This window comes from Bidens hawaiensis, unplaced genomic scaffold (genome assembly GCF_021521415.1).
Source record: "Bidens hawaiensis isolate Kalapana, Puna unplaced genomic scaffold, B.hawaiensis_p1.1 tig00001369_1, whole genome shotgun sequence".
Taxonomy (NCBI): domain Eukaryota; kingdom Viridiplantae; phylum Streptophyta; class Magnoliopsida; order Asterales; family Asteraceae; genus Bidens; species Bidens hawaiensis.
Genome location: NW_027491077.1, coordinates 3,733,849 through 3,750,241, shown reverse-complemented (window position 1 = coordinate 3,750,241; position 16,393 = coordinate 3,733,849). Strand labels below are relative to the sequence as shown.

Below are 16,393 nucleotides of genomic sequence, written 5' to 3'. Positions count from 1 at the left end.
TATTATTATTATTATTATTATTATCATCTTGAATAAAACCAAGCCGGTTTCCAGTGTTAAAAACCAGTTTGGGAAATCCGAAATAGGAAACAGATTTGACACGTATAATATGGGCTAGGCGTCATTGTTTGGGCCTAAATACAACCCAGCTTACCATGATCTGGCAGGCAAATTACACACACTGACACTAGACCACTAGTGATATTTATTTATTTGTCTTTCCGTCTGAGTCAGGCGACGGAGAGGAGAAGATGACGATGTTTCACTTCTTAAACTGCGCAATCTTAACCTTCGGACCTCACGCCGTTTACTATTCCGCTACTCCTCTGTTAGTCAGTCTCCCTATACTTCGTCAATTTTACACCATTTGTGATTGCTTCCATCCGTATTTATTTATTTATTTATTTATTTATTCATTCATTTTCGGATATTTGTTGTATTGAATTTGCCGATAGATGAGATTTTAAGTTTGTGTTTGTAGGAGATTCTTTAGATAAGTTAAAATACTGTGCTTGCTTTGATCTGAATATAAACTTTTTGGATCCTTGTTAGGAGATTTTCTTAATTAATTAAACTTGTCTTATTAGTTGTTGTAGCTGTAACATTTGCTGATGAGATTAATTCATCTTATGTTTGTCTTCTTAAATCATATAACTGCAGGTCTGAGTATGATACACTTGGCACTTCTGTCAAAACTGCTGTTGTTTATCTTGTCACAGCATTGGTGAAGGTATGATTTGTTGTGTTTGATTTCATTAGATTGTTAATTACTCCAGATTTAACGTCACAACTTATATTAAGTGTCTGCTATATTTCTCTCTACACTTATTGATGTAATTTGCGTTGAATTTTTCGACAGCTCGTTTGCTTAGCTACATTTCTGAAGGTGTCTGAATGTGATATATTCGATCCATCTCAGGTTATAACATTAATTTACCTTTTGTGTTGTTTTAGTTTATTTAGTAATGGTGTTAATTTTCTCACTATTTAGCAGGTACCAAACAGTTATTTCACTTATTATCAGCTAGTGTTCATTAATCTTCCAACATTTATTAAGTAATTTTTTTGAATAAACAAAAAAATAAAATAAAAATTCAAGGACGTTTTTGTCGTTCTGAGATTGTTACTGTTATAATTTTAAAGTTGACAGATGCATTGGTTTTATGGTGCCAAATATGTATGATTGTTTTTATGTGTGACCATTGTTTACATAACATTTTTTAAGTTTTAACACACTCTTTCTGATATTTTCATTTTCTTTAGGAATTGTTGAAAGCTTTGATTGGTTTTATAGACGTTGCGGGCCTTTACTTTGCCCTGACTCAGTTAACTCACAGAAACATCTCTCAAAATCATAAATTTCAGGCAGTTTGACTTGGTGAGTGACTAATAACTTATAAACTCCGTTTATTTCTTTTGAAAGCTGATTAAATTTTCATAATTGTTAATTAGTACATACTTGCAGGGTGGGCGTTTGCTGATTCTGTTTTGCATAGGTTAGCCCCTCTTTGGGTGGGTGCTAGAGGACTTGAATTTACTTGGGATTACGTTCTACAAGGCCTTGAAGCAAATGCAAATCTGGTATGCTAAGTTTTTTTTTTCCTGAATTTAAGCTAGATTATAAATTTATAATCCGTGATCGATGCTGGGATAAATGCTGGGAATATGGCGAGGGTACAAGTGTTGGCCAAAACTTGGTTCAATTATAGTATACACACATTGTACTATACCACTTCCAAACGTTAACAAATCTCACAAAAAGTTACATCATATAATACCATATATATAATGAAGTTTATATTGCCGTGCTTTGTTAAGCCAAAATTTGACTTTAGGTCCCACTTTTGAGAAATTACGCATTTAGTCCCAAATGTTTGCTCACTCGTCATGGTTTTAGATGTCTATCTTTGGTGTTAAGTTTACTTAGTCCCATAATCAGCCTCTTGATGAATTAAATGACTTTAATCACCTTTTGAGTTTTAATCATCTTCCATCTAGATTTTGAGGTCAAAACATATATGCAGGACAGAGGTATGTAAGAAAGGACACACAATTGATCACGCTTTGCAGGTTCTTCTTGATTTAGAAAGCTTACCCGTTTTCCAAGTCAAAATTATCCAACAACTCAACAACTTCTAATAATTGAATATTACGTGTCTAAGCTATATAAGCATCATTAGTTCAAGATTTTATACGTGGAATTTACAAACCTACTAATCTTCTTAATTGGAAAGGAAGAAGGTGATGGAATCGATTACAGATGTTAGATATATACACTTTTGCGTTAATTCTGACATTGTAGGAGTTATGGTTCAGTTTTGCCTGTAGTTAAGAAACCTTTGCCAACACATTATAACATGTATAATTGTTATATGTCATAATGTGAAATAGAATATTCCAATATAATATGTCAGGGATTCTACAGTTTATTACATCTATTAGATTCTCATTAAATCGTATTAGTTTTCAACTTCACATAGCAAATGCAGTAGAGATGCATTCAAGCTCCCTTAGAATTTAGAAATAAGAGAAATTTGTTTGTTTTTTCTAAGATCTAATAAATTCATTTCACACTGTTATTGCATGCTGGACAGATGCTAGTACGCAAGAATATGTTATTATGAAATGGAAGTTAAAATTTGGATTTGAAGATGCTTAAGTTGGATTTTAAATAAAATAAAACTCTCAAATGTAATAGGGGCATTTACATATATCCCTTTCTTAAACTCATTTATTACATATTTCCCCAACATTAAAAAGTCAATTACATATTTCCCCTTCTTAAAGCATATATATTACATATTTCCCCATTTCATTAAAATTAACTTAATAAATGACTATTTTACCCATATTTATCAATTTACATATTTCCTCCCTAAATCATATATTAAAATTATTAACTTATTAAGCCACTTAGGCAAAACATTACCAGCAACACGAACTAAATAAAAAGATTAGTCAGGTCTAGTGGTCAAACATTAAAATAAAAGATCTAAGCCAAATTAAGAACTTTTCCTCAATTAATCAAGAATTATAGGTTTTGTAAATTGTAGTAATCAAATAAAAAGTGATTACCGATTGCAATGGTGGTTGAATAATGGTAGAGCAGCAGAGGTTACACATGTTAACTCACCGGTGCAGCACCATCTCCGCAGGACAGTAGGGTACTTCACGGCGGCATAACGGAGGTCATGGAAGCCAACGTCGGAATGGAACAAATAGACACTGGAGGTCACGGATAGAGGACGACTTGGAACAAATTGACATCGGAGGTCATGAATAGATGCCGGAATATAGCGAATGGATGCCGGAAGTCAAAGAGGTGTAAATGGTAGCAAGAGTCTGTCTATGTTCTGTGAATAATATGTTTTTAGGTATCGTAAATTGATAAAAAAAAAAGGGCAAGGGTAGAAGGGTAATTGAATGGTAAAAGGGGAAATATGTAACTAAGGTTTTAACATTGGGGAATATGTAATTAAGAGGTTTAAGAAGGGGATATATGTAAAAATCCCAATGTAATATTAAGTATCTAGACTTTTCGTTTTAGAACAATTTCTTTCCCTAAGTAGACTCCTGAAAACTTGGGTACACACACACGCATAATATTTGTGTGTATAATGCTATAGTACCACGTCTACAGCACACCAAAAAGTGTGAATAATGTCCTTTTGACACTTTTTACCAAAAAGCATCCTCATAATGTGCGTGTATTTATAGATAAGAGGGTTGTTCAATACCTAATTAATAAAAAGGTGACCCTTGCGAGAACTGCATTGAAACTCGCATTTTTTTCTTTAACTACGATACAAAAAACGGCTGTGTAACCACTTAACCAACTCCTTTTTTACCTCTATTATTATATCTTTTAAGCACTGCATACAAGCTCATTAAGTGGCTTTGTTGGTTCTGTACTTAAAATATAGTAATATTGCATCATGTGATTCTCACGGTTTTCCATTAGATATGTATATGAGCTCGCTCACAGACTTTGTTGTTTTGGTGAATCCAGATGTTGAGCCTATCACTTGCTGCGTTGGGATCATTGATGTGGCTAAGGAAAAACAAGCCCAAAACATTGATTCCAATCATCTATGCATGTGCTGGTTTTGTGGCAACTATGCCTTCTATCACAAGGTAATTAATATAGTATATGCTCTTTTATTTATTTATTCAATTAAGTTATGTAGTGAAATAATGTTTGTTGCGTGCTTATTTATTTATTTATTATTGAATTGAAAGCTATTTGAGGTGGGGATTAGGATGGCATCTACCAGAAGTTGTAGGGTTTCAGCTGTTCACCTCCTTGATTATGGCATTAGTCAGCTGGCAACTCTTTTCTGCTTGTCAGAAACCATCTGCTTACGTCATCCAGAATAAAGCTTAAGAGGGAGGGGTTGCTTTGTTATTTTTGTAGAAACTGACAGATTATGAGCTAGTTTTTGTTTTTGAACTTCTCTTATCATATTCACCGTTTATAATAATTCTGGCTGGCCTGAGCCGGCTAACTATGGTTTTGGGACTAGTGGATATTATTGGCTGGACTGGTTAGTTTTTGTGCACTAAGATTTCCATTTTGTATCAAAACTGAACCTTCACAACATATTTCAAGACCATGGTTTGGATGGTTTTTGAAGGACGTGATACACATTAGGATAACCAAATTTTCACCTTGTTATAGAACAATGTAAGGTAAGTTATTGCCTTTATAGTAGGGGTGGCAATCTTGGCAATTTGGATTGTTTTAAAAATTATATGGGTTGGTTTGGGTCATAGATTTTAACTAAACGGGTCAAAATGAGTCACTTGAAATTCCAAATTCTTATTTTCGGGTCAAAATGAGGCGGCAAATTTAAAGACATGTGTCGATGTGGGTCAGTGCTTTGAGGAAACGTGGGGGTTCGGGTTGAACCGGGTTTTCGATTGGAACGAGATCGGTTTAGGTTTTGGCTAGGATGAGGTTTCGTGCCGACACGAGTTTTCGCACTGGACGGGTTGAGTTTCTGTTTCTTTCAAGTCTTCACACTGGACGGGTCGATTTCGGTTTTTGTTTTGTTTTGGTCGGGTTTTTTCAGTTTCATTTATGTTCGATTTTAGTTTTTTACTTTCGTTTTTTATCTTTCTTCTGTTTTGATCAATTCGATTCAGTTTTGATTTTTGTTTCTTTTTCTTCGATTTTTTGGTTCGGTTAAATTCTCGAGTTTTTTGTGATGAACGATGACGACAGGGGAAACATTTCAGTTTTTTTTTTACATTTTTCGTTTTTTATTTATATTTTGAGTTATCATCTTTTATTGTTTTTTAAAATTTTTTTAGGGGTTTTTGATATTAATAAGTCTGTCAATTTTTTTTTCCAAAAACGAATAAAAAAATTAAAACTTAAAATATAAAACAAAAAAAGTAAAAACAATTAAAACTTTTTGTTTGTTGTCTTAATTAAAAAAAAAAAAAAAGAACCGACCCAAAACCTGTTTTGACCCGTTCCGACCTAGACGTATTCTGACCCGGGCCTGTTCTGACCTAAACCTGTTGACCCTAACTCGTTTAAACCCGAACCAAAACAACCCTTTTTAATTGACCAATTCCGACTGTAACTCGTTTTGACCCTAACCTGTTCTGACTCGTGACCCGTTTCGATCCAACCCAACATATTTGCCACCCCTACAATTTATCGCCAATGAAAATACACACCAACAAATGTAAGATAAGTTATTGCGTGTATTCTATTAATCATTATTCAACAATAGTGTTATTATTTGTGGGATATTTTGGCAAATATGGTTAACAAGTCTTCTCTCAAGTGTACTTTTTTTCTTTTATTGGTTTTTTCTTTTGATTAAAGGCAGTGAAATTTGATGTAATTTATAGATAAAAACAGCTATTATCGAATTTTTTTTAGCGGTAGAAGAGTAAACGATTAAACAACAGAGCGTGTTACAATTTATTACATAAATCAAAGAAGCAATCTTATGAGTACAGACTAGCTAAAAGTACTCTTTTAAGGCAGAATACAGACCCAACTTTCCTGTCTTTCTAGATTTTACCCCTCTTATTTATTCTACATTATAGGCAGCCTTCCTTGAACAGAAACCTAACCTGCAACATGTACAAATAACTGAAACATAACCAACAAAAACTTTATTAAACTAGAGTTTATTACACATATGGTTCAGCCAAATAATATCCTTGGTGCTTTTCAGTTTTCAAACACGCTTGTTAAGTTTCCGTAAAATGACTATTTTATCCTTCCGGCAAACCATAATCACAATTTGTATAATTAACTCTAAGAAAGACTCATCCCACGTCGTGATAAGTAATTTAGATAAGTAGCCCATACAGTCGTCTGTCAAAAGCGTAAAACCGTCGTTTGATAACTTTATCATAACGTTTGACAAATGTTAGTGCTAGACCCAAATATGTTACAACATGATAACTACAGATCTCAAAACATGCAAAACATTTGAAGATGGCCTATTTATGCAAATAACTCTAAAAACGTATGAACTTATTAATATTTAACAGAAGGAACATAAAAGAAATAAGTTAACACTCACTACAATATGATTCATCGGCCGCTAATTCACCAAAATCTCCGTTTCCTTTTGAACCTATACTTGTTTTCCCGACACTAGTTATGTGCACACGCATTTCACATCTCCCGACAAGTTCAAATATACAAATATCTCCTATTTGTATACCGTTATCCCGAACAAACGCCATCCAACCGCCACAAAACGTATGCAATGTTTGTACTTTAACAGTCGGGACCGAATTAACCGTCCAACATTCTCCTTGTAAGTTGCGAAGTGTTATCGCAGTTCGACAGTTAGGAAGGTGCTCCATAGAGAATTGAATGGGGACTTTCTGCTATTCGAATATTAACAAAAGAGTGTTATAGAATGTTATTGTTTACACGATTGGTCCTTTTGGTTTACATGAATTACACTCTAAAACTTTGTTTCTATAAGTTACGGGTTTAAGTCAGTGGTTTTCACAAAAGTAAAACCAATGGTTCCTTGCCATGGATGGGAATGGGATTACTTATTTCTGAAACGTAAAATGACTAAAATCACTGAAATGTGTTACATTTTTTAAAATCACTGAACTAAAGGTGTAGCGTTAGAAAATAATGTATCAAATCCGTAATTCATGTAAACCACAGAGACCAGCGGTGTAATTCGTTCTTATTGTATAATATTTCTATATGTTATAAAGACTAAACTCACCAGAGTGTAGGATCCACTTATGTTGAAAATTTTCATGACCGTAACAAAATAAGGAAAGCTAGAAATAAAAGATTCATCGGCAAATTTTTCCTCGGGTCCCGATTTCGTGGATGTGCAACCTGTCATCGAAGAACCTCTTTTTTCTTGCAAGAGTCTTGATTTTCCTATTTATATTTCAGGTTAAAAAAAGCAAAAAACTTTTTTAATTGCCCATGTATCGGGCTGATGTGAAATTCCAATTAGCACAATGGTTGAATTTCATATCCTTCAAAACTTGCATAAAATCCTATTTCCCCGACCAAAATTAATTTCATAGTTCCCATTTCATTAATGTAACATCGTAATGTATAATATGGCCATCATAGCCTTTTTTTTTTCAAACTCTCACATCCTAATGCAATTTTCAAGATAAGAGTACAAGTGTCATAAGTTTAAAAGCAGATTAACAACAAAATGTCATCAAAATCGGTCGAATGGGTCGGCCAATATATATATGAACGAATATAGGACACAAGATAACGAATAAGAATTGCATGTATACCTGATATTCGATTACTAGTTCTCAGATGGGAATCAACAGGCCCTTTGGCTGCAATACCAAGTTTGACTTTTTCAGTGGAGAAAGCAACCATTTGACCTTCAATCAAAGCTGAAATCTGGGTTTTAAGCGGTTTTCTTTTGACTTTTTTAGTCAACCTTCCCAAAAATGTTGTAGTAGCGCCATTTGCAGGCCCGTTAAGATCACCACCATGTTCAGACTCTTCAGGTTCTTGTCTAACTCTAATAATATTCACACGCATTTCACAGTTTCCCACAAGTTCAAATATACATATATCACTCACGTTAATATTATTACCACGAACAAAAACCAACCACCCGCCACAAAAAGTATGTGAAGTTTGCACTCGCGTGGTTGGAATTGAATTAACGGTCCAAGATTCTCCTTTTAAATTGTGTAACACAATTATCACCTTACAGTTTGGAAGGTATGCCATTGCAAACTGATATGGAACATTCTACATAATGTATAACAATTTGTCATCTAAAGTTGGGAAAATTGCATAAAAATTAAAAAGTAACAAACTTTGGTCTAGTTTCTGTTTCTTTTTCTGGGTACCCATTTTTATTTTAACCCATTAAAGGGTAAATAATAGAAACCTCAAACATCCAAAGATTTTGATTTCAGATAATCTAACCCAATTGACCGGTCAAAAAAAGACATGTCGGAAACTTCAACCATGTTTGCGTTTTTTTTTTTCGCAAATTGCACAAGAAAAATAATAAAATTTGATCTAATTTTGCTGTCCTGTGACAGCTGAAGTGGCTGGTAGATTTGACCATGTTGACTTTTCTAATGTGGTGACTTAAAACTCGTTAAATCAACCCCCAAAAAGAAAACATTTTGAGAGTTTGAGCCTTTCTGTGAGTCCAAATAAAGGGTGCTACTCAAAAAATAAACGATAAATCACATCAAATTTCGCTACCTTTTCCATAAGAAATTAAAAATTAAAAATTAAAAATTTTGGGATATAAGAAATGCCCACCAAAGTATATGAACCGCTTATGTTGAATCTTTTCATAACTTGAGTAAAGTGAGGAAAACTTGAAGTAAACGATCGAGCTATCTTATCTGCTTCAGAAGCTGATAACCGGCCTAACTCCTCATCACTAGGGCTCACTTCTGCAATGAACAATCATAATAAATTAACAATTATGTATTATATAAAACCAAAAGTCCAAAATATCCACTAATAATAGGGCTGTTAAACGGGCCATGTTTGCAGGTCGAACCCAAATTATACAAATAAATTCGAACACGGCACGTGTATTTGCAGGTTGGCACGAACACAACCCGTTTAATAATTCTGAACTGACAACTATTTTTATTTTCTTAAAACAATTATAATATGCCAACTTGTTTGTATACTTTTAAATTTCGCATTAAATATACCCAAATAGATTTGAAAAAAATATATAAAATAAATAAACAGGTTAAACGGGTCAACCCGCAAACCCTCCGTGTTGACATGAGCACGGCCTGTAACTGACCCAAAGCCACAAATTTCATGTTAGATTCTTCAGATGTCAGAAATTCACACCTTTAACTAGAAATGCGAATAACAATATAAAACACCACCACCACCAACAATAATAATAATAATTTATACCCGATATAGGCATAGCATTAGTGATGGGAGTGTTTAAGCCACTGCTACTAAAATCTACATTATTCAAAAAATCTAGAAGTTCACATTGCCCGTTAACGGATCCAGGTAATCCTGATTGCATTTCACCTATGTTATTAACTTCATGGGGTTGCGATCTCGGTTTCTTTGGCACAAAGTCAACCGTATTGGTGAACAAAGATTCATACTCGCGGTCCCTCTTTTTGGCAAAATGTTGATCGAAGATGCCCAAATGTTGATGGCATTCAGCAGAAAATGCGGTTTCTTTCTCACAACTACTCTGATCAAAAATTTGTATGGTAAAATGCAAATTACCATCATATTTGAAAACCAATGCATCCCCATTTTCTAAAAAATGATCTCTCATAAATGTTGGGTTTCAACGGTGGTTCGGAACGAAAACGGATAAACTATTTGGTCCGTTTTAGTTAATAATTATTTCGTTTCGATAGATATTAATCAATATTAATATATATGTATTAACGAACTATAAAACGCGGCAGATATAATAAATTAAAACGAACCATAAACCGAAACCCGAACCCGGATCCAATTACAAACGATACGAGTACGAACAACGTAAATAAACAACCATAGAAAAGGTAGTCGATATACCTCGGTTACAAGAACCGGGAAGACACCGAAGGATAACGAGAGTAGCTAGAAATGACACACACAATCAAAAGAGATCTCCAATCTAATCCGGCAGCGGCGGCGGCGATTGTCGGCGGCGGTGGCGGATTCCGGCAACCTTAAGATGATGGTTTGATATAGATCTGGCAGCAAACTAGTCCAACTAAAGCTCAAATACCAACACAGACCCGAACGGCAGCTGCTACTGGAGAAAACAGTGCGTCGGAGACCCGCCGGAAAAACGGGTGTCACCGGAAAAACGTGTATGGACTTGCGGTGAGGTTTTGGACGTCGCCGGAAGCTGGTATACAGTGGTGGTGGTGTTTCCGGTATAATAAAGGGGCAGTAGGTAATAGTTGGTGGCTAGCGGCTGCCGGAAAATGCTCGCCGGAAAAACCGGTGGCCGGAATTGCGGCGCCGGAAAAACGTGAGCAGCTAGGGTTTTAGGTTATTAATGTTTTTTAAATATGGAAACATCATTAAGTATTTATAGGATATAAATTAGGGTTTAACAATTAAACCCCATTGGGCTTTAAGCCCAATTAATAACCCAAAGCCTTAAACCACTAGATTATCTCCTTAAATGAGTGTGTCGGGCCCAGTTAACGTGAACGCTTAAGTGGGTTAAAATTCGTTACCTCCGGTGTAACTCAGTCCGGGTCTCATTCGGGTCGGTCGTGTTGACTTGACCCGAACCGATCATAAAATCCAACAGTCTCCCACTTGGACGGATTTGGGTCAAGTATCACAACGCTAACGGCTAGAGGCGTTCTAGCTACACATAGCTGTCCCCAACCGAATAAGACATTTTAAATCCATAACCAAAGTATCTTGGAATACCTTATTGCAAGATAATGAATTTATAGTAATCGTTGTCATCTATCCTTTCTGTATAAGACATCAATTGAACAATGAGACATGGATCAAATCAATCTCATACAGTGTTCAATTATTTTAGTTCTCGATATAGAGTCAAAGTGGTCCAATCAAACACACAGTTAGTTTGGGTGAGGCCTCACACTTTACCAGTTTGAATCAACGAGGGCGCCAATATGTCTAACTGTTACATTTAAATGTAAGAGTACAAAATCCCATCTTGACTACATACAACTCCCACTGAACTTCAGAATATTCCCAACCAATGCCTTTATGGCTGGCAGTTACACAACAGCGGTTGACATGATCAAAGAATATTCCTCGGTAAACAAAAGTTCTAATATGTATCTCAGGTCTAAGGATCCTAAATGAGCATACCATTATCAAAACATCTTATGATCAAGATCCATGAAGATGATTTGATGCGAGTTACATCCAACGTCATTCAAAATGAGGTCTGTGAGTTTGGAAGTCAACTGCTTGAGTCCAAAGTCAGAATAGTCTTAATTCAGAATCGCTCCCACGAGTCTGACCGACTACGGTTAATTTAGAATACAATATTCACGGATTAAACGTATTAAAATGAACATAGTTGTATTATTCAACGTTTTCATTTAACCATTAAATCAAAAGTGAACATAAAAGTACAACTGATTAAACGTTCAAAACATCCAAATACTAAATCAAAATAAATCATTAGCAAGTCTAAGCCCGATAGCATCTCTATGCTGATCATGCTTGTCCTGAGTCATCGGCTTAGTGAACGGGTCGGCTAGATTTTGATCTGTGTCTACTTTGCTTATCACGATGTCACCTCATTTCAATATTTCCCGAATAAGATGGAACTTCCTTAGAATGTGCTTGGTTCTGTGATGAGACCTTGGCTCTTTGGCTTGAGCAATAGCACCTGTGTTATCACAAAATATCTCGATTGGTTTGTGAATACTCGGAACCACATCGAGATCGGTGATGAACTTCTTCATCCAAGCAGCCTCCTTAGCAGCATCAGATGCAGCTATATATTTATATTCGGTGGTAGAATCCGCTACAACACTCTGCTTGGATCTCTTCCAATAAATAGCTCCTCCATTGAGAGTGAAAACGAAACCCGACTGTGAGCGAGAATCATCTCGGTCAGTCTGGAAGCTAGCATCAGTGTAACACTTTACAGTGAGCTCCCCTTTCACTCCCCCAAACACCAAGAACATGTCTTTGGTCCTATTCAAGTACCTTAGAATGTTCTTCACAGCAGTCCAATGGGCAACACCAGGACTCTGTTGAAAACGGCTGGTCATGCTCAAGGCATACGACACGTCAGGTCTAGTACACAACATAGCATACATGATAGAGCCAACCGCAGAAGCATATGGAATTGCTTGCATACGTTTAGATTCAATGTCCGTTGCCGGAGATTGCGATTTGCTCAACACGGTTCCCTTAGTCATTGGAACAACTCTTTTCTTGGAGTTTTCCATTGAGAAGCGTGCCATTACTTTGTCTATGTAAGTACTTTGACTAAGCCCTAGAATCCGCTTAGATCTATCTCTATAGATCTTTATTCCCAGAATATAAGCGGTTTCTCCAAGATCTTTCATTGCAAAACAAGATTCCAACCATTGCTTAACTTGTTTAAGCATAGGAATGTCGTTTCCAATGATCAGTATATCATCCACATACAAGATGAGGAATGATATAGTGCTCCCACTAGCCTTTCTGTAAACACAAGGTTCATCTTCGTTTTTGACAAAACCAAACTCTTTGATTTTCTCGTCAAAGTGAAGATTCCAGCTTCGAGATGCCTGCTTAAGTCCATAAATGGACTTGTTCAATTTGCAAACCTTACTAGGATATTTTGGATCGACAAAACCTTCAGGCTGAACCATATAGACATCTTCAGAAAGATGTCCATTAAGGAAAGCGGTTTTGACATCCATTTGCCATATCTCATAATCATAGTATGCAGCAATGGCAAGCAATATCCTAATTGACTTAGTCATAGCAACGGGCGAAAAGGTTTCATCATAGTGAACACCTTGAGTTTGAGTGAAACCTTTCGCGACTAGCCGTGCTTTGTAGGTTTGCACGTTTCCATACATGTCGGTTTTCTTCTTGAAAATCCATTTGCTCCCTACTGCCCGACAATCGGGGGGTAGCTCAACCAAGTTCCAAACTTGGTTATCATGCATGGACTGCATCTCAGCATTCATGGCATCTTGCCATTTCCTGGATTCCAGATCCAAGATAGCAGACTTGTAGTTAGTAGGCTCGTCCCCAGACTCGGCTACTAATAAGACTTTGGCACCATCTAGATGACATAAGTATCTAGAATTTGGTACGGGAGTCCTACTACTTCTGCGAACGCTTGTGTTCACGTCTGATGTATCAGCAACAGCAACCTGTTGATCAGACTCTCCAACTACCTCAGCGGTTGATTGTGGTTCTTGAATTTCTTCAAGATCGACAATATTACTTCTAGTTCCTTGACTAAGAAATTCTTCTTCAAGGAAGTAGCCTTTCCTCCTGATAGAAATCGTATTTGTATCAGGATGAAAGAAGTAATAACCGCTCTTGTAATAGTATCCGACGAAAACAACCTTTTCGCCGCGTGGATCAAGTTTGTCATCAGACTCACTTGTGATATAAGTATCACATCCCCATACTCTAAGATAAGACAACTTGGGTTTCTTTCCCTTATGTCATATCTCATATGGAGTCTTGTCTATCTTCTTAGTTGGAGCTAGATTGACAATGCGGGCGGCGGTCATAAGGGCTAACCCCAAAAGGAGTGAGGCAAGTTGGTTCTACACATCATCGATCGAACCATGTTTAGCAAAGTTCGATTTCTCCTCTCGCTCACGCCATTAAGTTGGGGTATGCCAGGTGGAGTGAGCTGTGAAACAATTCCATGCTTTTTTAGATGAGTGATGAACTCTGTGCTGAGATACTCTCCACCTCGATCTGATCGAAGTATCTTAATGGTTTTGTCAAGTTGGTTTTCCACTTCGCTTTGAAACTCTTTGAACTTTTCAAAAGTTTTGTGCTTGTGTTTCATAAGATACACATAAGCGTATTGACTATAATCGTCGATAAAAGAAACGAAGTATCTTTCATGGTTTCTAGTCATGGTTCTAAAAGGTCCACATACATCAGTATGTATGAGTCCTAATAGATCACTTGCTCGTTCACTTTTATTAGTGAAGGAGACTTTGGCGAGTTTGCCAGCTAAGCAAGATTCACAAGTGTTAAAAGAGTCTGGTCCTGTGTATTCTAGAATACCTTCGGATTGGAGTCTTTTAACTCTTGCCTTGCTTATGTGGCCAATTCGGCAATGCCATAGAAAAGTATCATTGACACTAGTCTTGATACGTTTTGAAAGATGATATACGTTATTGTCAGGTTGAACATCAATCTCATAAATACCATTTCGAGGTTTAGCCTCAAAATAAAAGATATCATTTAAGTAAGAAGAAATAGCCATGCCATTAAGAACATACTTAAATCCTTGTTCAAATAACAACGAAACTGAAATGATGTTTCTGGTCAAGCCAGGAGCATACAAACAATTATTTAAAGGAAAAACTAGGCCAGATGGACAAGTAAAATGAAATACTCTAGTTGCCAGAACCGGTACTCTATTCCCATCTCCAACGATGAGTTCCATGCTGCCTTTATTCAGTTTCCTCCACTTCTCAGGCTCCTGCAAGACATTAACGATGTGGTAACCACATCCGGTATCAAATACCCATGTGTTGCTAGAGACAGTGAAAAGTTTAATAATGTATATGGAAATACCTCCAGAAGTGCCTTCACAATTGGCTCTCTTCTTTTTGATCTCAGCAAGATACTCGGGGCAGTTTGTCATCCAGTGCCCCATTTGGTTGCATTTGTAGCACTTGCGCTCCTCAAAGGACGGCGGCTTTTTCTTTGCAACTAACTTGTTAGTGTTGGTGGCAACATTGGCAGCAACAGTAACTTTCTTCTTGCCTTTTCCCTTAAAACCCTGATTCTTTGGTTTTGGCTTCTTGACACCAGCAGATCGAATCATCAGAACTTGATTGGTCCTAGAAGGAATGTTCATCTCAGCCGTCTTGAGCATGTTATGAAGCTCTGACAATGTCTTCACCCAACCATTCATGTTGAAATTCATTACGAACTGGTCGTATGAGTTGGGGAGAGAGTTGAGAATGAAATCCGATGCCATCTCATCGGGCATGGGATAATCAAGTTTCTTGAGCTGATCGATGTGCCCCCTCATATTTAGAACATGAGCACTGACGGGAGACCCCTCTGCCATCTTGCAACTGATGAGTTGTTTCATGGTGTCGAAACGTTCTTGACGGACTTGTTTCTGGAACATGCCCTTGAGTTGCTCAAGCATCTCTGTTAGTGCACGGTTTTGCATCTCGAGTCTTTGTAATTATCGTTAAATGTTTATTTGATTATTTTAATGTAATATTTAATGTTATTTATCTAATTCGTTATGTTTAGTCTAGTTCGCTAGGGAATGTTAGCGAACTAAGACTAGTTCGTTAAGGTTAGGTCTAGTTCGCTAGGAATGTTAGCGAACTAGGACTTTATAATGTATTCCCTCCTGATTCGTTAGGGGATGTTAACGAATCAGGGGGTGGTTCGTTAAGTTATTTAAGTTAACGAAGGGGAAGCTGGTTCGCTAGGGGATGCTAGCGAACCAGATCGTCTTCTATAAATAGTGAACCAATGTTCACTAGTAAAATAGAAGATTAGAGAGAATTAATATTATTCAGTAATTTAAAGTATTCTCTCTCTCTCAAGCTTCACAATAATCATATTGATAATATATACACTAATAACAATCAAACTAAGGTAATAAAAGAGTTAGATCCGTTTAATTAATATCAACATATAGATCTGGATCAGATCTAAGTTATTGATTAGAACGTGTGTTAATCAGGGGATCAAACAAGTGGTATCAGAGCTTTCGGGGCTCAATTCACTTGGTTTTGATTGTTATTGTTATAATTTTTGATTTATTTTCTGTTTAGTTTGAATTTGAATCAATTTGGGTTGATTTGGATTGAATATGGATGGATTAGAGTGATTTTGGTTTAGTTAAAGTATTATTGAGGTTCAATTGTGTGGAATTGAATTGTGAATTGGATTTGGGATGTGTATTGGGTTTTCGGTTTAAGTCCGTGAACAGGGTTTTGATTTTGGTCGAATTTGGTTCGTGTATGGTGTTAATTGGTTACGAGATGTGTTGGTTTGGATTCGCTTTGCGATTACGAGCATTTTGGTATATTATGTGTTAGTTTTGGTTGACAATTGAGTGTGTAATACAGATCTGGAATAGAAGTATTTCTGGGTTTGAACTTCATATTTCTGGAAATATGTTCTTGAATATTTGAAGATTTGAAGATGATGGCAATTCGCTATAAAGTTTCAAGCGATTCGTTAAGTCTTTAACTTGATTCGCTATAAACTCGTGCCATTCGCTAA

General features: G+C 36.3%; 2 protein-coding genes across 2 annotated transcripts; one reads left to right on the top strand and one right to left on the bottom strand.

The window, feature by feature from the left end:
• The first annotated feature begins 206 nt into the window (after positions 1-206).
• LOC143572329 (uncharacterized) lies at positions 207-4,381 on the top strand. Its single transcript, XM_077057521.1, has 7 exons — positions 207-328; positions 661-730; positions 860-919; positions 1,264-1,378; positions 1,466-1,581; positions 4,010-4,134; positions 4,240-4,381. Exons 1-4 carry the CDS (start codon positions 252-254, stop codon positions 1,372-1,374), a joined length of 318 nt encoding a protein of 105 aa, XP_076913636.1. The 5' UTR covers positions 207-251; the 3' UTR covers positions 1,375-1,378; positions 1,466-1,581; positions 4,010-4,134; positions 4,240-4,381.
• A 2,159-nt stretch (positions 4,382-6,540) lies between these two features.
• On the bottom strand, positions 6,541-9,776 carry LOC143572354 (B3 domain-containing protein Os01g0723500-like). The gene is made up of 5 exons (XM_077057544.1): positions 9,392-9,776; positions 8,768-8,904; positions 7,765-8,239; positions 7,224-7,387; positions 6,541-6,861 (listed from the first exon to the last, which is right to left on the bottom strand). The coding sequence occupies exons 1-5, from the start codon at positions 9,774-9,776 to the stop codon at positions 6,541-6,543; spliced, it is 1,482 nt and encodes a 493-aa protein (XP_076913659.1).
• Positions 9,777-16,393: the final 6,617 nt, after the last annotated feature.